The sequence below is a fragment of the Aythya fuligula genome, chromosome 3 (genome assembly GCF_009819795.1).
Source record: "Aythya fuligula isolate bAytFul2 chromosome 3, bAytFul2.pri, whole genome shotgun sequence".
Taxonomy (NCBI): Eukaryota; Metazoa; Chordata; class Aves; order Anseriformes; family Anatidae; genus Aythya; species Aythya fuligula.
Window position 1 is genome coordinate 61,725,367 of NC_045561.1, and position 21,217 is coordinate 61,746,583.

The 21,217-nt window shown below is 46.3% G+C and overlaps 1 protein-coding gene across 5 annotated transcripts in view; it reads right to left on the reverse strand.

The window, feature by feature from the left end:
- Window positions 1-1,231: 1,231 nt before the first annotated feature.
- BACH2 (BTB domain and CNC homolog 2) overlaps window positions 1,232-21,217 on the reverse strand; it is a 184,010-nt gene continuing 164,024 nt past the window's right edge. For all 5 annotated transcript variants that reach the window (XM_032184055.1, XM_032184051.1, XM_032184052.1 and 2 more), the window contains exons 6-8: window positions 15,466-17,010; window positions 7,517-7,723; window positions 1,232-3,580 (exon numbers count right to left, since the gene is read on the reverse strand). In XM_032184055.1, coding sequence (XP_032039946.1) covers window positions 3,098-3,580; window positions 7,517-7,723; window positions 15,466-17,010 — 2,235 coding nt within the window. In that variant the 3' untranslated portion in view covers window positions 1,232-3,097. The remainder of the gene's footprint in view (window positions 3,581-7,516; window positions 7,724-15,465; window positions 17,011-21,217) is intronic.

Consider the following 21,217-nt stretch of genomic DNA (forward strand, 5'->3'; position numbering starts at 1 on the left):
CCACCACCACCACCAAAAAAAAAAAAAAAAAAAAACACTGAAAAACCTTGATACATGTAAATATAGGAAGCAATGACACAAAATCAGCCACTTCTAATGGGCGAGAATGAAATCAAACATCCAGAAAAGCTCACGGGGGAGGGAAAGAGAGCGAGAGGAGAGAAAAGGTTGAGGAAGAGACACTTATTTGAGCAGTGGTTTTAAATACCAGTTCCCAAGGTAGAGGAAATCAAGAGACCCAGCACCAGTATGAAGCCAGGTCAAACCTAAGAGCTGCAGCGCAATGGGTTGTGTGGGTGGGTTTATAAACCGTTGGAATGAGGTCAAGAGTACCAGTTGCACATGAGTTGTTAGTAGAGTAAATCTTCATGTCAGGAAGCAAGTTAAAACTTGGTTTTACGCTCATAAAACATTCTACCTATTGATATATATAGGAGGTCACTTAAAAATTAAAAAAAAAAAAAAGGCAACAGAAAAACATCTTTAAAATACTGTGTCAGTCGACCCTCCCCTCCCTCCGCCCCAGCCCCCCCAAGTAGCTATGAGTCTATAATGTGATTCACATTTAGTTTTAAAATTCTAGCTTTCACCATGGTCTCATAGAAACAAAACTTCTCTGCGAAGCACAGAACTGCTTTGCAACGTCAATGAATCCAAAGGAAAACCCAATCCCCCCGCAAGAGCTTCTCACTCAGTTACCTGCAAAAGGTGGCCGGGAGGGGGGGGGGATTCAAATCTTTTTAGCTTAAGCTCTTGTAAAAAGAAAGGACGACTCCTCCCCCTTTTTCAACCGTGTGAACTAGGAGTTTATGGCATTCGTATACTTTTGAACATCTAAAGGTAAGGATTTTGTACAGTAATGATTAATACTTAAACATAAATATTCTCCTACATTATATACTAGATTTTCTTTGTACATGCGGGGAAAAGAAGTATTTTCAACAAACATGGCACATGCTATATGCATTTCCTCCTCGGTAGCTCGGCTACAATAGTGTGGGTGCAGAGGGTAAAAGCAAGACCTTGTGGCAAGCGCGCGACGGTCCACGAGCACAGTCTGAAGATGGAAGAAGGGGAGGGAGGGAGCTGATTCCTCCTCCAAGGTAAGGATGCTGATCTACTGGGTGCCTCAAAAAAAGCACCAGCGCACACCTCGAGTGTAAACGTTAGTGCAGAAGACCACATTATCGCCCAGTGCTTCTGAGAAGCTGCTATCCCCCCACTCTTTTTGTTTTTTTTTTTTTTTTTTTGAACAGGTGTGAACAGCTGGTCGATTTTTTCAGCAAGAACAAACAATATCAGCCAGTAAAGCACATGACAGTCGTCGCCCAGGAGAAAGCCACGCAACCTGGCACACGCAGGGCAAAGAACCACAAAAGAAAAACTCAGTACACTTAGAGTAATAATAATTATTAAAAAAGCATTAGGAGGACGTTCTTCTGTCTACACTGTACATACAGCTGTTATGCTCGGAAAGCTGCTGTCTCACACAGTCATAACACGAGTCAACATCGCTTCAGATACAAATCCAATACAGTTACAACTAAGCCAATTCACTGAGCAGTCTCCTTTGAGACCGGGCTCTTTTAGCTGCGGTTTGTGCTGAGGGCAACGCTGCGGGACGAGAGGATCCTGGAACACAAGAACTGGAAGGGCAAGCGACCCGAGCGGGTGTCGACAGACGTGTGATTTGCTCTTAGAGGATACAGTGCTAACTCGACTTCTGTAGGGAAACCAAAGTCAACGGTTAGGGGTCTGATCCTGCATCTCTTCCTACCCAGGCAGGATCTCTGACTTCGCCAGACCCACCTCTGCAGCTCGGGTCTGGCGAAGGAAAAAACAGGCAATGTCTGAGGAAAGCTGAGGTGAGGCTACAGGGACTACTCGGAGCAGCAGTTGCTTCCATGAGTAAAGGATGCAGACCGGGGCTGGAAAAGAAGCCCCCCGAAGTGTATTGATGTGATCTCCGTTTACTTTACTTCGTGGAACGTATGATGAACAGATCCAGTTGTCAAATACGTTTTTCTCTAAAGAGTGAAATATACTTTACCCTATAAGAATCCAAAAGCATCATTAACAGCACTTAAGCTTGGTTTGTGAAACAGAAAGAAGTCTGAATATAAAAATAATTCAAGCAGATTCTCTTTACAAATTGTATAGTGAATTCAGTATTTGGCAAGACCGTTTTTTACTACGTAATGAGCTCCTGAGTGTTTGTCTATTAGCTAAAACTTTTCTATTTTCTTTAAGCCATAAAGCAAAGAAAACCATATACTCAAGTTATACTGAAGTCACGACTTCATTTATGAAAAGAGGTTTGACCAGAAACTCAGTGCAAGTGGCAAAGTTGACCATTACTGTACAGTATCTGCAAGAAAATAAAATAAATCCACATTGCTCAAGTGGCACGAAATGGCTGTGCCAAAAAAATTGTCTATAATAAAATCTCAAATAAGCTTCCAACATTAAAATTTTATAAATAAGTACAAATTGAATGATATTGCTGAACTGAGAACCGAGAAAAAAAAAAATCGTGTAACAAGTTACCAAACTAGTTCTAGCATCGAAGACAAAAAGGAATGTTGGAACTTGTTTATACAATGTAAATGAAAGCTTCCAGTTTGTAGGATGAGAAAAATTGAGGCATGCAGGGACTTTTGCATATGGATATATATATTTTATATATATTATATATAATATGTACAGTTTAGCTATAAAACTTTGATGTGTAAAGAAGCTGTCTTCAATGAAAAATTGAACATTCAGAGGAAATTCCTGAGTTAGGGTTTTGTGACATGGGCCACTGAGAAAAAAGCTGCGGTTGGGTCCTCAGAGGTGTTATGTCCATCCCTGTTAAGATTGAAATCAACATACAAAAACAGACAGTGTTGCCACTGTTTAGTTCCCTGCCTGAGCAAGGGATAGCACCATTGTGAAGATAACTCCTGCTTGTAGAGAGGAGGGAATACTTAAAAACAGTATTGCTGCTAAGACCACTGTAGTGTGCACCAAATACGTTCTTCTAGACAACAAATGAACACTGCCACCGGCTGACTGAAGAACACCTGACCAGGTGTAACGTTAAGGTTACAAGTCACTAGGTGTAATCTTTCCTAGGCTGTTCATCTGTTGTACATTTATCAGTCATTTCCTGACAGAAGTCTACCGTGACCGTTTGGCTACTCTGCTCTCGCGGAAGCTCTCTCTCGGGGTAAGTACCTGGCTCAGCTCCATCCAACCCCCCGCCGCCGGCCGAGCAATTCTCCGAGACGTTGTTGGGCAGCCAGGGAGCTCCCAGCTGCACCGAGCCTTGCTCCGAGCAGCACTGCATGCTCTCCCCGACGCACTGCGACGGCACCAGGCTCTGCTCCACGCCGGCCGGGGAGGGGCTGATGGTGGTGGCTGTCTGCAGATCCATGGGCCTGAGAACGGGGCAGTATCGGTGGAGGGCTTGGATCTGTTCCGGGCTCTGCATGTCTCTGCACACCTCCTGGGAAAGACACGAGAAGTTGTCTAGCAATTCTCCCATGCTTGCTTTCAGCTGGTTCCTTTCGGAGAGCAATTTCTCTTTCTCACACACCTGGAAAAGAAAGAAGGCACTTTAGTTTGGTGACGGGCCATCCGCTGGCAGCCCAGCTCAGGCACGCATCCTGCAGCACCCAAGGAGAACTCGAACACTGCACGGTTATTTTCACGGGGTAGAGGAAAAGCCACAAAGCCATCAGATATTTGACCACCGTGAGGCCTGTGTGGACTGCAGTTTGGGAAATAGCTCGAGAAAAACATTTGAGTTGGAAGAGGATAGAGTCGTAAATTATTCCCTTAATAATGAGTTACCTTAATAGACTACGGCTGCTGGATGTATGGTATAAAAAACTCTGACAGAAACGCTCTGACGGAGAAAAGCCATTATCCATCCAACCAAGAAGAAATCAGGGTCTGGTTGATGAAGATGTGTTGCAGACCACCCCTAGATGCTGGGGCAGTCAGACAGGTCGGGCTCACGTCCCAGCTGAGCACCTGTTCCCACTGCATGGTACAGTATTCAGAGGAGATGATCGGGGCCAGGGAGGGCTCTGCGGCCTGTACCATGGCTTGTTTTCATACGTCCTGGTGCTTACTGGTTTGGGTTGGACCTAATCAAGATATTTTTACAAAGACCTGTGTGAAAACCCTAAAAGTAGGCTTAAGGAAAGGTTGGGCCTGGTGCTTAGGGACATGGTTTAGTGGGTGACATTGGTGGTAGGGTGATGGTTGGACCAAGTGGTCTTGGAGGTCTTTTCCAACCCTAATGATTCCATGATTCTTTCTAATTCACATACTTGGGAGGCAAATGAGGAGGGGTCAGGCTCTACAACCTGGGGATACACCACTAAAAACTGGTGTTGACCCAGTGCAGAACAACAGGGATGGTCCAGCTGCAGTGCAGTCCCACCACCCAGGAAGGCAGGCACACAGCTCGAGGGAGTAGACCAGATTTTGAGGAGTACAAGAGCTATTTCCAGAGCTCAGCTGGCCCTGACAGCAGCCCGCCGTGTACCCCACCTACTAACACTGCTAAACCCAAGCTGCCTCGGCATCTGAGGTGTGAAACCCCCTCTCTCTGATAATCCAGCTACGGGTGCTTGCTACAGCTGGTAATATTACACTGGGTCCAAAGCCCGCACTGGAAGTGTGCAGCTGTGAGAATGAGAATGAGAGTGGTGTACATGAAAAGAACCAACTGCTAAAATATTGATAAATCTATCAAGAAAACATAAAAATAATAAAAAAATAAACAGATGCTCAAGTACATCTTGAGATAATGAATTATGGAAGAGAATATGCTGTGAGTTTGCAGGGGAAAACAAAAAAGTGAGTTGGTAAATGGATGAGAGAAGGAAAGCAGGAAAAAAATCCCTACCTATCAAACTCAGAAGATGCAACCATGTCACTCACTGTCTGCTGTGAAACCATCTGTGTCAAGGAGATGGGTGACTTACAGGAAGTAAATGCAGTGGGGAGAAAGGGTCTTTCATTTAAAAACAAAAAGCAAAACAAAACAAAAAAAACAGCAGCCAAGTGAAAACCCCTTAAACCCTAGTATCACTACCTAATTAAGGAGGCTGGAAATTACCGGTCACAAAGCGGACAGAAGATGACAAAAGAATTTCCAGTGACCATGTATTGTGTCAAGTCAATTGAAGTTTCATTGCTGGTTTTCCTAAGAGTAAAAGTATGGTCTCAAAGCAGACAATTTGCTTGGACTGCACGGAGAGGACGGGAGTGCTGGAGAGGCAATAATAAGGTTGCATGGGTTTGTTTACTTTTGTCACTTTGTACTCTTGCACACCTCATGATTGTCTTCGTTGTGAATGATCTTTTTGAAAATGATGCACCCGAGCCCATCTGCTACCTGGACTAAGTACAGTTTGCTAAATAAATATTTCAAAGTTTGCATAAACCCCAATGAACCCGAATTAATTTCCAAGTGAAGGCTACAGGTATCAAACCCAAGCCGCCCTTGGTGCTAGTCCAGCCCTTACAGCACCGCCCCAGGTGCTCGCTGCTAGAGACGTGGACCCCTCTCCACCACCAGCTCGGCGTAGAGGGACGAGTGTGTGCAGCGGAGAGGGAGCCTGCCTCTCCTGACAACCTAGATTGCTCACCTCCTTCTCGCCCTGCAGAACCTCTGACTCATCCGCGTGCACCGTGGATTACGCTCGGTGAAGGAAGCGGTTGCTCAGTATTTTGTTTATCTTTGATGTTTTGTTTGTTTTGTACCAGTCAAGCTCTACTCTTAAAAACATTTTTATGTTTTTTTTTGTTTTTTTTTTTTTTTTTATTTTTTTACCCCCCAGTGCTTCAGCAGCGTGGCATTTGAAGGCTTCACCAGCCTTGATGATTTAAGCCTCCCCACCATCTTGTAGGGTCAGTGGCACCTCCGTCTTACAGATGGGAAGCAGGCACGCTCAGGCAGTAAGTGACTAACCCAAAGCACTGCGGCTTTGTGCCATTTGTAGGGTGGCGATAACTCAGCTTCCTCCAACAGATCCCTGCCTCTTTCACACCACGCTTGCTACAGCTTGTGCAGAGAATGGAGTACGCTAAAGGCCACCTTCAGCACGCAACCTGTTACCATCAGAACTAGAAGCACCCGATTTCCCAGACCCCCTGAGTTCAACCTACAGCTGAGCATATTTCGAATGTGTGCCCAGGCATTTAAACCAACAACACTAAATAACCTTTAATTTTAATGGAAACTGGGTACACAGGGAACTCTGAAGGGAAATCAGCTTCAGCTTCTTTTGTTTTATTTATGTGAATGAATTAATTTAGCACTCAAAGCCTTGGATATTCAAAGTTTAATGTCGGACTTCTAAATCTCTGCTGCAAAATGAAATCAAACTGTCCGGTCCTTCATGCTACACACACTGCTTCTCATAATGGCTCAGCTGAGACTCTTACCCTGCTTTTGACATCTCAGAGAGCTTTTAGGACTTTTAAGCCGATCAGGAGGTGCTAACCCATTTTGAAGTTAATGTAGCATTCCTCCCACTGAGTGGTACCCTGTAGACACGTCTTCCTCCCTGATCTTGTCTTAAGCTTTTTATTTTTGTCCTGTATCTGCTTGCTTTCTCAATGGGCAGAAGGGCAAGGGAAGAAAAGCAGCCCACAGGGGCACTGTCAAAATGGACGGGAGTTTTTTTCGTTAAGGCTCCTACAGCTGAAATGTCTGTATCTGACATAGCTCTCCAGGTGATCTTGTTGAGTCATGGATAGAAAAAGTCACTTCTGGGCTGCACCTCACCTCCTCTGATGCAGGATGAGACAAAACAGACTTGACAGGTATCTATTTCCCTTCACCGATGATAAAGGAAAACAGGACAACTAACTCCAGTGTGGGTGTCTGTAGTGCAGGCACCTGTGTTTAGCCTCCTAAACCACACCCGAGGCATCCACGCCATGACTGAGAGAGAGAGGAATTTCCTGAGCAGCCATTTAGTGTTGTCCCAGTCATCTCGCCTTCTTACACTAAAACATGTCAGCGCTGTACACTCTACATGCGTGTACAGCGCTGTGGTCCCTCCACACCCTAACCCTTTCGAGTACACTATGAATCCATGTCCAATATGCTTGCTAAGACAGTGAAGCATGGATGTGGGGCTTGAATGAGGAAATGCCTCTGTGGATGCACTATAAGTACTGAGGGGAAGTGAAACTGCTAGAAGGGAGCTGTGATACAGACTTCTCTCCCTTTCCAACTCAATCAACAACCTACTTTTGAGATATATAAAATATATGTATATATTTACATCTAATTTCACCAGTGTTTTGTGTTTTCCATATGTACTATAATATACATACATCCTAATAAAATTTTCTATATTAAATTGTCGTGCTAGTGGCTTTGCTTACTTGCACACAACCTCACACACTGACTGAACCAACTAAACTCTGGGTGGGAACAGCTGTCAGTACCCTGCACAGTGCAGGGTGAGGGTGCAGGGTGCTGCGGTGAGCACGTGCCACTCACCAACTTGCGGATTTCACATTCGAGGTTCTGAATACAGTCCAGTTTTCTCTTGCGGCAGCGCTGAGCTGCAATTCGGTTCTTGCTGCGCCGGCGAACATCGTGGATGAACTCGAGCTGCTCTGAGGTTAGCTTGTGCATCTTTATCATCATCTGGAAATCATTCCTTGGAAGATCTGTGATTTGATCAACAGGAAAAGGAAGTTTCACCTAAAATGAACAAATGTGAGACAAAAGCGGACAAAGAGTCATATTTTGCTTGCTGAGTGCAAGCTGAACACTGAAGCAGAAGGACTATTAGCAATGCTCCCACCCCTTAAATAAACAACACAGAAAGTGTTACAACGAGCAAGTTTTTAACACTCCCTTGTGGCACACTGGAGAGGTCCAGCTGGTAAGGATCAGGCTATGATGTTACTGAGATCAGCAGTATTGATGAATCCCACATAAAAATTTTACCCTTTAAGAAAGCCCTAATAACCAAACTCCTTGCCTTAAAAAAAGTCTCCTTTCACTATGAGATGTGGCCTTTTGGAAACAGTGGAGTGCCTCACCATTATTAATTTCAAACCAGTTTCAGGGAACAGGCTGTTACTGCAGCAGGAAACCTGTCCCTGCATGGTCTGCAGGACTGAAACTTTGATTAGGTGTGAGGTTAAAAATGCAACTGGATACCTCAAGTGGATGACAAAAGCCATACCACAATTCGGACAGGTTGTATAAGCAGCATTTCAAACGAGCAGTACAGCACAGAAGAAGAAAGGACCAGAGAAGTACAATGAAACGTATCCTACCTTCCTAAAACATATGTATTTTTAAAAAAATCATTATTTTTGAAAATTCTAATAGAGTGAAGAGTACTCAAACTGCATTTCTTGGGGAAAAAAAAAATCCAACAGTCCAAAACCTCAGTTATTTGCATTAATTTTTTTTCCTTCTGTCCACAATCTACCATTCTGTTTGAACCACAGACCAGCAGCAGGAGCTACAGGTGGTGACTTCAGCTATTCCAACCCTCTCTCAAACTCTCAGTGAACGTGGAGAAAGGCAGATGTGCTCAACGACTTCTGATAGATTTTCTTCACAAACCTATCAGCTTGCTCAAATTAAGGACAGCAAATTAAAGACAGACTCGTTGTTTGAGATTGATAATAAAACTATGCAAAACCCAATGTTTCGAGGTGCGCTGCTGTATTTGGTGATCAAATAAGACTGAGTTGACAAAGCTGAAGGAGATGACAACTTGAGTAACCGGATTGACCTTTTCTTTTAAAGTCATACCCACACTGACCAAAAGATGGCAGTAAATATTTACATTTCTGTCCTGGTTTGGTACGCTCCAACCTCTTTCAAACAAGGGGACCATTCTTTAGACACGCCACCAAAGAAAATAGATTGAAGTTTCTCCAGCCAAGCAAAAGACTCCGGTTGAAAAGCTTCCTTTGATATTTAAAACATGGTTATCGTCCTCAAATGGTGCACTTCGGTCATGTGGAGATAAATAGCAGCACAGCTTAGAAGTCTCTGCAGTTTGCAAAGGACGTCCACCCACCCACACACCCACCCCAGCACCTCTGGCAGCAGCCAGCTCCCTGCCTTGTTTATCAGCTTGCACTTTCCAGGGCTCCCCTGTTGTTGCTCTGTGTTTCTCCAAGCCTGGGCCACGTGAAACCCGGAGCAAACACCCGCAGTATCCTTTCACACGGTTTCATGCCCTGAACATTGCCCCTCTGTCCCCACCTGTGAAACTGGGGCTCAGTCACCGCTTCGCAGCGCGTTACTTTGCAGGTCAGCTTGCGGCCCTGCCAACATCCCCCCCACGCCTGCTTGTACACAGAAGTTGACCTTAGACATGGTGATGTGGATGCCTTGTTTACAGACTGCTGCCTACCGGCATGAAACCTCTTCGATTTCCCCTTCCTACCCTTTGGATGGTAAACACAAGCTCGGCGTCAGCTGCTTTTCTCTCAAGCTTCACCCGGGGTCTGAAAATAAAAACAGCCACTGAAAGGCACCACAGTCTCCCTGCAAAAACACTCCTTTCACGTTCAGAGGTTTCCCTCATTTGCTCAAGTCCCAAGCTGAAAGTGATGTTAAACTTTATTCTTCCCTCCCTCTCCCTTTCCAAACATATTTATCTGCAAGCAGGAAACATGCCTGCAGTCTGAACGGGAATGAAATGGGATCGGCTTAAATCTGCTGGGTAGAAGTTGCTGAAGGGAAATGGGAAAACAGAGAGAAACACGTTCAAAAAAAGAAAAAGTAGACTGAAAATAAAAATATCTACAGAGCAGGGCAGAGGCTGCTATCAGTACAGCCAGCATAATCCCACTCCTGTCATATGCAGCACTGCACAGGATTAAAAAAGTGAAAGGGAGAGTGGAAATGAGTCAGACTCATTTCCTTCACCATCCACATAATTTTTATTGCCTGTCTCCCTCTCCTCAATTAGCTGTCAACTGGAAAAAAAAAAAAAAAAAAAAAAAAAAAGAAAGCCACTCTTTGGCATGGACACAATGACAAACTACACGGTGGTATTGCTGCGGTGAGAGGCTATCGGCTTTAACGCCGATGCAGGGCAGGCTGCTCAGCCGGCATCTATTGCAGCAGAGCCACAAGTCAGTTTATAAGAGATGATGGCTGAGCCACGGGTGGGATTCAGCTGAGAGCTGGCTAAAATGATGGGTTCAGACCTGCTCGTGTCCCAGCCCCTGCTGCTGGCATCACGGGCAGAGAGAGCCCCTTGGAGAGCAACGGGTCCCTGCCTGGCTTCTCCTTCTCCCTGGCCACAGAGGGAGGGAAGGTGAGGCTTAGAAAAGATGCTCCCACTTCAGGTGTCTGAGGGAGATGAGAGAAGGCTTACCTGGGCTGTACTGAAAAGGATACTCAGGCTATTCTAAGCTGTGGAAGAAAAACTCGGCAATGTTTCCCTGTAAACTGTTCTTTTTTAATAACTGAATTATTTCCAGGAAATATCTGTGTACTCGGGTTTGGACTATTTCAGAATGAGAAAAGTAATCAGGATCCCCACTCCTTTCATCAGTTTCTCCAGCCAGAGCTAACCACACGGAGAACGGAGCTCTTAAATCTCCACTATCGACACAGTTACACTTTCTCTGATTTTTTACACCAGTACCTTGTAACTTGCTTATGATTTTGCAGCATTTTCCCTCAGTGTACCAGTCCCTGCTGCTGTCCTTCCCCCTCTCTTTTAGTTTGGAATCAAGGACCAAGGCCCCGGATTCACTCTCATTAAGATACAAATGTCAAGTGTCAGGAATTTCCTTATCTCATGAGTTACATTAGCTTTTTTCACTATTTCTTTATATCTAAATTTCAACATCGTCTTCCGTCAGCTGCCAAGTGCTAGGGGAGAGACTGAACTTCCCAAGCCTGGCTTGTCATCACAGTAAATAAAAGGATTCACACAACATGCATGAGAAAAGATAATCATCATGTATTGGACATGGCAGACCTGAGGGCAGAACTGAGTGAGACCAATGAGACCTTTATGAATGGTTCAAAATCTTGGCCATTTGCTCTAGAGCTGTAGGAAACAAAGCTTTGCCTTAATGCTTGTGCATTGAGAGTCAGAGCTCTGGCACTAAAACTTGCCCAGCCCTTGGAAAGCTCTCAGGGCCCACCCAAGCAATCGGACACGGGGGCTGAATCATAGCAATGCTTTTTTGACATAAAAGGGGCAATCTGCTCCACAGAGAAGAGCCCAACACGTACTGCTGTTTTCCCTTGTTCCTTCCTTAGCATGCAAGTCGTGCTTCCACAAACCCCAGGAAGAATTTCAGCCCAAGACAGGATCTGAGGTGTGTCCTCCTGTGTCTGAGGGGCTTGGCTGCCTGCACACTGCTTGAGGCACCATTTGTGGGCCCAGAGGAAAGGGCCCGTAGCTGATAAAACTTGGGTGGAGGCTACCCAGGCAGCACAAGGCAGTGGGCCCCACTTTGTGTGGGGCCAGGATGTACTCCCACCAGCTTCCTCACCCTGCTGCTGATGGACATAGGTAAAGCCTTCAAAGCCCATCTCCTCAGGTGTCAGGCACACCGGGATGGCAGAGGACTGCAAGAGGAAAATGGTGAGCCCAGGCAGCGAGGAGCTAGCATTGTGTTGACAAACCAGGCCTGAAAATGCCTCAGTTGGCAGGTCCTTGGGGTCCCTGCACCAACAGCCTGCCCTGCTTGGCACGGCACGGTTGGTGGCCACTTGGGCTTCCATTCAGATCCCAAACTGCTGGTGCTTAAAGTGCTGTGCTGGCCTCTTCCCGGTCCCTGCTCACAGTGTCCTCAGCCTTGTCCCTACAAAGGGTAGGACAACACAGCCTCCTGCCCTTCTGGGATCAGGAGCAGTAGTACAGACCCCTGACAGAAGGCACCGGTACACCTGAGAAGGGCAGAGCAGTGAAATGAAGGGAGGAAAAGTGTAGTACTTCTCTGAAAAATCTGTTTTTGCAGGAAAAAAAATCAATGCAAAGAGCACTTCAAGAGCTCCAGCAAGGGCTTCAGCTCAGGTCATAACAGAATTGATTTTAAGCTGCGATGAAACAATACGGGGAGCTGACAGTGTTGAAAAGGACCTTCCTGCAATTTCGGGTGAGTAATCAAAAACTCTTGCTGTCGTAGTGCAGTAATTCTCCGCTGCCTGCATGGATACCACTCCTGCTGAAAAGAGGGAAAGAAACAAAACTGCCATCAAGTTTACCTTGCAAGACTGATGTTTGACAAGACTGCACTGAGCCAGATGTTGCCAAACACAGTCCCAGGGCTCTGCTGTTGCTGCTGGGGGTCCTTGGCAGGAGAGCATCCACCAGACACAGCACAGGCAGCTCAGCACTGCTCGGGTAGGTTTCTGGTACAGCAACGTTGGTTTACACTTAGTTTACCCCTCCTTCTCTGTGGTCCTGGCTTACAAAGCTCTGCTAACCATCACCAGACAGAGAAAGGGCGGCTGCCAGTCACTTAACATGGACGGCTTTGGACTCTCACTGAAGGGTATTTGCCTACCGTATCCTCAGAGGTTCAACTGCATTAGCTCTGCCTTCATGAAAATTTCCTTTGAAAAGTGAGTCACGAACCCAGGCGGGAAATTCTTTTGAAATATAAATGAAAGACACATTGAATGCAATCCTCTAGGCAGCAATACTTTTTAGAAAACTCAAGTCTCTTACCCTGTCCTACCCTTGTTTATTCTTTCCCTAAGAAAACTCACTCATCAAATTAGACTGAGCTGGGATTTTTTTTTTTTTTTTTGACTGTTTTAGTAGTATGCTATTTTTTACAAGTTTTCCAACAGGAAAAAAAAGAAACAAACAAACAGAGATACTTGAGGAAAATGAATACCAAGAAAAATAGGTAGTGCTGAAATTTCTGTCCCTAACTAGGTTAACAGATTGACAGACTACTTCCTTCTCAACAATTCATTATTTCAGGACTTATTGTTTTCTTGTTGCTATTTTCAGCAGGGTTGTCAGAACCTGTTTGCAAAGCACAGAGCCTAAGTCTTCTTTTTAGTGTTACATCCCAGTACTTGTTTTTTAAACAGCCACTGGAGGCCTGATAAAGCTGGGTGAAAAGAGCAACACAAGCTCTTAAAGCATTTCTGTAAGGTCCCAGCAGCTCAAGTAACAGCTCTGGTCCTGCACCTCTGTAACTTTGGGATTGGGACACTCTGAGTTGCACTTGCTTCTTCTATCACAAAGTGCTCAGGAAGAAAAATATCAGAACCCTCTGGGTGCCTCCTTTAATGGGAAGAAAAATAAAAGGCAAAGCCATCCAGGAGAGGATTTACCAGAGGTGTTACAGGGGCTGCCACCCCCTTTGATACTTGTGACCGTGGTCTGCAGCCCCATATGCGTCCATCTGCACAGCTGGGTCACCTTCACCCATGCTGAAGTCACACCGAGCCCTAGCATCCCTCTCCAAAGCCCATTTTGGCACCGAATGCCTTGGGCACGTGCTCCTCCATGGCACTGGTCTGCGGGAAAGCAGATTGCCCTAAACAGCAGAGACCTTTCACTTACTTCTCATACAGTCGATATACCAGCAGACGATGTTTTGTGACATTAATTCAGGCACTGGCAGCACTTTGGGACCCAAATCAAGACCAACAAGGTCCAAACTCCAGGGGAACTTAGCAGCTTGGTGAGATAACCCGGGGTCAGAGTCCAGCAGGGCTGCTCCCACCAAGCTGTCCCACCAAAACGAAAGCCCACCTGTAGCAGTAAGCCTGCACGTCGCTCCCACCTATCTTATCAGGTGCTTTTTGAAGAAAAACCCAGCAAACACTGCACTTGCATACAGCAAAGGAGAAGGGAGCAGTCTGGGGAGCAGTCAGAACAGCAAGGTCAAACCAACGACTTTGTGAGTGGAGATTCACATGCAGCTTTTAAAGGGAGGTGAAGCACAGAAAGCAGCATGTTTCAGAGCACACTGCGTGTTTAATGGCAACCAAGCTGGTAAAGCTAGGTAGAGTGACATATCCAACAACTTCCACAAGTTATATTTTCTACTTCTGTATTTTGTACTATATGGTTTAACTTTTCCTTTGCTGAGGATCCCACAGCAGTGGATGTGGCAGGATCACAGGATACACACCCTGAGTTGCTCTATACCACAACAGTGTTTAATGAGGCTGTGATATCCTTTCCCATATCAACCTTTAGAAGTTCAGACAGATTCGGACAAAATCTGAACGGAAGCATTAGTGTGGTACGTTTACTTTTGGCTTGCTCTGGGTAACGCAGAGAGTATTATTTTCCTCACCATATTTTAACTCGTAGCAATCTCAATCAAAATGCAAAAGCAAGAAAAAAAAAGGCAAAAAAAGTGGAGCAACCCCCTCCTAGCCCAACACATCTGCCTGCCATGGCACACTGAGTCTGACTCCTGCAGCCCACTCATTTGCTCCGTTTGTGATTGTTCCTCTTTTTTTCCATGCTCTCCTGCACACGTATGCACACCACTTTGGGGAACCATCCACAGTCCCCTATATCCTTCTCATTTGACTCTTCTGGGGTCACTGCTGCTGCAGTATCTCCACACAATTAGCCAATTATGACAGCTAATTAGTCATCAAACCCCAAAAGGCTAACCTCCCGCCCTCCTTACTGTACCCTGCTGTGCATTAGCCCCTGCTGAGCAAGCAGCACACATGGGTGGAAATCCAACGCCTTCCTCAATCCCACCCCCTGCTCTTTTTCACCCCTCATAAATGCAGCACTTCAGGGAGTGCCAGACTGCAAATAACCTTGGTATTTCCGAGCAGAACAGTTCTGCATGGCTGCTGCAGGGCCTCCTGAGTGAGGTCCTACGCAGAATATCCTGGACAGTCTTCCAAGGAGACTTGTCTCTCTTCTGCATGTCCCCAGCTCAGCATATAGGGACAAAGAAGTGTCCTGGACTGTCTCCCTCCTATTCTAACAGCCCTGTAATGTCAAGGATAGCCTCCCTTAGGAACTACTGATGCAACAGTTGGTGGAGCTTGCAACCAAAGCGTGGTCATGGCGGGCTGCCCAGCCCTCAGCAGCAACGAGGGCACAGCTTTAGGTTGCTAAAACACAACCCCCGTGACAAGCAGAGCTGGAACCACCTTGGCAAACGCCGAGGATGAAGAACAGTGCTCTGTGTCACGCACGTGGCTAAGGGAGGGAGAACAGGACACTGCCAGAGCTTCCCTGCACACAAACTCACTCTCGTCATTCAGCAGTTTGGGATTGCCCAATGCTGCGATGCTGATAAGCACCGAACATCTCGGAGGTCAAACAGGCATATTTACGGGAAGTTAACCACGTGGGCTCAGCTGATGAGGGAATAAATAGAAGTTACTCTTTGCCTCTATAAACAAAGAAAGTGCTGGGAAAACGCCAAGACATTTGAGGGAATGAAAGAGCAATTAATTGGGTCACAACAACTGTCATAAATGTACTTATCTTAAATCCCTACCTCATGCCCTCTGTCTTGCACAGGACATGATTCACTGTCTGCTTCTGAGAATGACCCAGACTCATCGCTGGAGTTTGTTCCATAGGATGGCTCACATTTAATCTGGGCTCGGACCGGGTTGTACAATCCATCTCCCACCACGCCGGGCTCCTGGTGCTCGGGCGCCAGGAATCGGGGGCCTTGGGAGCAGGGGGAAGAGGAGAGCTCACAGAGACGCAGGCTGCAGGGAGAGCCGCCGCTGCCGTCCTCTGCGTATGAGTAGGAAGAGCACGAGCTGGAGGTCCTGGTTCTGGTTTCCAAAGGAGGCGAGCGAGGGCAAACTTTAATTGGCACTGGACAGCTGGTGTTCGGCCGCATCCTTCCCGACAAGTGATCAGCTGTCAGTCCGCTGTGGGAGTAGGTCTGAGAGCTGGGCAGAGACTGGCTGCCACCAGCCCACAGACCCTTTGGCACAGTCTCAGTGAGGTCTTTGTCCAAGCTGCTCACACCAGAATATGAATGCACCGAAGTGTTTACTTGGTCACAAGCGTTTGAAGAGAATATAACGCTCCTCCTGTCCAGTTCCCCTTCTTGCTTACAGAGAGTTTCAAAGCCGGGCCCCCTGAGCGGCGATCCCACTGTGAAGTTGGAAGCATCCTTCTGCATGGCATGGGACTGCCCATAGTTCCCCGTGAAAGGGACGTAATCAGTTTTGTGGTCACCCTGAGTTGTCCCTTTTTCAAAAGGGCACGCTGGACTCCTGCCAAAGTGCTGCTGGGAAGTGCTGGGGAAGCCAACCAAATCTATGCTTTTTGTTCTGTTGAAGAAAGACCGCAAGCAAGAAGGAGAGGACCCACTTTTCGGCCTGTCGACACAAGTGGGGCTTGGCTGTTTCCTGTCCATTTCAACATCCCCTTCTTTATCCCTGATGTCAGGTTCATCTCCAGACAGGCAAAGTGTGATGCTTTCTTCATCATTCTCTTCATTCTGAGGCTCGCTTTTTATCTGCCCCATAGCAAGTCCTGATTTGAGGCCATTTCCAGAGCTCTCTTCACTGAATGTGCTTGCAAAACCTGAGGTACTGATGTGTGATGTGTTGTAGACATTCTTGGTACAAGCAAGCTGGTATTTCTTGTATCTGGGGTACCGTGTTACTGCATCTTTGTCCAAATTGTCCTTGCTATCTCTCAGCATGTCAGGGTCAGGCAGCATCCCTTCTCCTTTGTCTGCTCCAGCAACAGTGGCTTCAAAATTGAAGGACTCCTGGTGCATTCTCTCTCTTGGGCAAGATATTTTTGACGTCTCCGATTCCATTGTCTCCTCCTCGTCTCCATCTGAGTTCTCTTCATCGTGCATGCGCTGACAGGTGGTATCTTTCTTGCACAGGAACAGGCCATCTTCGTTGTTCAGCAGCTGTGTCTGAAGGAAGCTGAAGCAGGAGTCCTCCAGGTTGTGCATGCGCAGGAACTCAGCGCAGTGGATGACCTCCTGGATGTTTTCTCTGCTGAGTAACAGCTTAGCAGTGTAGGCAAACTGTAGCAATGGACCAAATCCCCTGACAGTGACCTGCAAAAAAAAAAAAAAAAAGAGGGAAATTGCCAGCATTACTATCAGCTCTTGCTCTCAGCCCAAGTCCTCCGCTGCGTAGTTAGATAACCTAATGCATCTGGAAATAAATACCTCACGGTACCACCTATTCTCTGTCAGGTCAGCAATGATGCTACATGCAGTAACAAACACAATCCCCTTTATTTTGCTTCTGTACTTCATTGTGAAGGTTAATCATTGTTTTGCCCAAATAACTTGAAGACCTATGAACTAAGCCTCTGCTGTAATAAAAGACTGAGAAAGCAGGCTAGCGTGTAAGCTGCTAACTCTTGGAAGGACCTTACTTTCACTGTGATGCAGCATGTTACCATCAAAGTAGCAATTCAGATTTGATTCTTCTGCTTTGATGGAAGCCCTGGTGAACAACAGTTTCAAACTTACGATACCATTCAAGTCCCAAAGGTGTTTTGTGAAGGAAGCATTTAATATTACAGAAAAATGCCTTTCTTTTCGTTCACATTTTTGCAAGCCACGACTTAATAAATAACAGCTAAATACTGACTGCATGTCTCCTTTCTCTATCCCATGGAGATTTTTTGCTTCTCATATTGTTTCTGATTTTTTAGTGAGTCTAAGGTACAGCTGACAGAAAAGAAACCCATAGTCATAATTCAAGTAATGCAATCACTCTGCGTCCCACTTCAGTACATAATTTTCCATCATTTCTTTGTAGAAAGAGTAACAACTGTTTCCAGGAGTGTATGGGTCTGAGTCATGCACCTTTACTTGTCCTTTTTTTTTAATCATACCATCTACACTACATTTACATTCACGCAATACCATATATAAAGAAACGTGCACTTTCTCCCTCCAGATTTTTTACAATGGTATCTTCACACATTATTACCAAATAATGTGCTAAGCCACGTAGGAAACTATACATACTGTCAATTTTTACCAACTATGCATTGGTACTGACTTCTGTTGCATTTTTTCCCCAATAGGCAGGAGACAAAGGTACTAGAAAAACTCTTATTCCTCATGAAGCAGTGAGAGGCTACCTAGAAAACAGGGCTCACAGTCAAGGATTAAGGTTTCTCCACAAGGAGGAGGAGATGCAGTGGTTTGGCCACTAAGCTGAGATCTGGGACACAACTCAATTTCCTACAGCACCAAACACCTTCCGCATGACCCAGGCAAGTCACTTCAGTTCACCAAGGCACCTTCTTGCCTTGCTTGAAAGTGGAATTCACAACCCTGGGTTTCCTGTGGCATGCACAGTAAGGAAAGGCATTGAGATGGGGTTTGGAGCAGCCAGACAACTAAACCAGGCAGCAGCATCCATGTCTGGCACCAATGTGTGTACCTGCACGCCCACCTGAGGTTGGGTGGCCCAGGCTGCAACCTACTTCTGGTTGCAAGTGTCTCTGGGAAGTGATCCCAGCTCCATTTATTCTTTTAAAACAAACAAGATGACACACACTGCTGCTCCCTTTTTGTAAAAGATCAGAATGTGGACCCAGAAGGTAGGACACCAGGCCTCTTCCTCAGGCTGTGGGGGTTCAAAGTCACATTTCCCAGCTCCTTGGAAGGATATCCTATCCAGCAGGTATGGGATAGCCGGAAAGTGCTTTTCCTTGTACTTCCAGATGAATTGACATCACTGAGCAAGGAGCAATGTAGAGAGAGAGAAAGGTGCTGTTCAGTCACTGCTAAAGCCACTTGAAAGGAGACACTTGAGCTTCTACTCACTGCTCCTAAATGCTATTTAATGCAAAACACACACAGACTGGAATCTCATATTCCCCCTCTCGCTTGAAAATAATAATCAGTATGCTCCAGGACTGCTCTGCCACCCAAAGATCTGTATTTCCTCCTGCAAAAGGACTTCAGGAGGAGCAGCAGAGGAGAGCCTTGAGCCCAGTTGTGCCAGAGCTCGTGGCCAGCCCGAGCTGAACCACCATCTCTCACCAAGGTCCACCTCCTTCCCACAAGAGATGTGTGACAGGGCTTGGTACATACAGCCTGCTCGAGAGCTCAGTGAGACATCAGGGCATGCATTTGTGATGGTCTTATTCATAAGCAGCATAAATCTGAGTGAATAATTTGCTTCGTCCCAGTGAAAAGCCTATAAATTCCTTACACTGCCTCAGGACCAGTGGTAGAGATCATAGATCTTTACAGAAAATCCTGACTTCCAGAAACGTGCCTTTGTTATTCATACATCTGTACTTGTGATGCTGAATTATGAAGATACCACAAGTGGTGTAGACTTTGATGGGGAGAAAAATATTTTAGAACACCTCTAGAATCGCTCCCAATAGCTTTTCCATCCATAATATCGCTCGATCTGCTATTTTAAGGAACAGTGCCTTTTCATGCACACACACACTCGCCCGCTCCTCTTTTACAATATGCCTCTGGTACAGAACTGCCTGGATTTACAGCTGGTTATTAAACCGATCTCTGCTTTATCAGTGTTACACTTTTTGCCTATTTGTTAGATTATCAGCTCACTAAAGCCTATCTGCATTTCATCTATGCAGCATGATTAACAAAATTGCTCGGAAACTTAATGAGCTACACACAGGCCAATGTTTTTCTTTGATAAGATCTTCAGCGTGGGGGCTCACACGTTACTACACATCTCGGGAGCTCAGCAGCAGCGCGGATCCCTAGGAGCAGCCACAGATACCGACTGGGGTTTTTTGGGTCCCTGGCAGGGGCTCGAGCACAAACCCAGCTCTCCTGGCAGTGGTGTCCCTTAGCCACTAGGTGGAAGGACTGCGAAGCGCATTAAAAGCGTTTTCTGCGCTGGGCCAGGGTTTCTTTCACCTGCCTCCCCAGGCCCCATGCTGCAGAGGGTGACTCACAGCAGGGCTGGCTCCCACGCTGACGCGGGTTTTCGCTCCCAGTAAGCCAAAATGGCAACAAAGAGCAGCGAGACCTCTCTCACAGCTGCTCTGCGCTGGGTCTGGTGGTGATGGAGCACGGGACCGTGCAGGGGCTTCCCCGCGATGCCCGGCAGATGCCTGAAGAGGAGGAGGATGAAAACACCAGTCCAAGGTGCACCTTGGTTTCATTATGGCTGATAAGATCAAATGCGGCGACACAGTTCTCCTCCCTCTCACAACAGGCAGATCCAGGGGAGGAAAGCTTCTCTGCAAGCACCAGCACTCGTCCTTGCCCTTGGGGAGAAGTGCCAATGCTTGAAACTACCCAAAGGACAGCTTTGATGGCACAGGTTACTGACAAGTGCTAAAGCCAGAGCAACCCTCTGTAGCCTGAAGCTGACTAAGTAGTGATTTGGCCAGTGTGGTGGGCTGCCCACACCCCATCCCTCCTGCCAGGAAAGTGGCGGTGGTGGCACAGCCGTATGGCCATGGCCATCTCACGCTTTAAGTGAGGAGGCTTCAGAGCTGGGTGCCTTACAGCTGCACACCCATCTCTGAAGGATGAGGTAAGAGCGGGCTTTTAAGATGATTTGACCCAACTGATGCATCCCAGTGAAAATAGTCAGTGAAACCAAGATGATCTGTGTTTTAAAAAGGAAACAGATTACTTCTCTGATATACGTCTCCATTTACATATGAAAGAGGCCTTTGCTGGATGGGTAAAACACGTGCCTGCAAGAATTTGTTTGTTTTGTTTTGTTTTGTTTTTTTTTTCCCCTACCATAAATAAAATGACAAATGTCCAGTGTTTATTTGATTTTGAGCCTTCTTTTCCATGTATCTTAATGCTTAAGTAGACAGGTCAATTCATGGGAGCCTCTGCTGCGCACCTTGTCCAAGCTTGTATGTGGAGTCCCCCCTTCCCTGCCCCTGACCATTTTCATTATTCCTATCTCAACCCATTTCTATGGCAGCACTTACATGAAACTGCCTGGCTACAGGAAAACCAGCTAAAGAAAAGATAACATGTACACACAAAGCAATGCCCCACAGACAAGAAGAGATCAGAAAACATCTCAGCTCTTCAGAGGCTTGCTTCCCTTATCTTTCAAGTTGAGCCAGGAGAGGACTTCTCCTGTGCACTTGAAGCATGCCCCCTCCCCAAAAAAGTTAAGCCTAAGCAGGCATCATTTTATTTTGTTTTGCACTTGCCACTAGCTGGTCTTGTATGCACTGGCCCTGTACACCTAGTGCCCGGGGGACACAATTGCTCAGATTAGCGCTTCACCTGGGTGAGGTGAAGGACAAGACCATGCCAAGCTCTCCAGCCC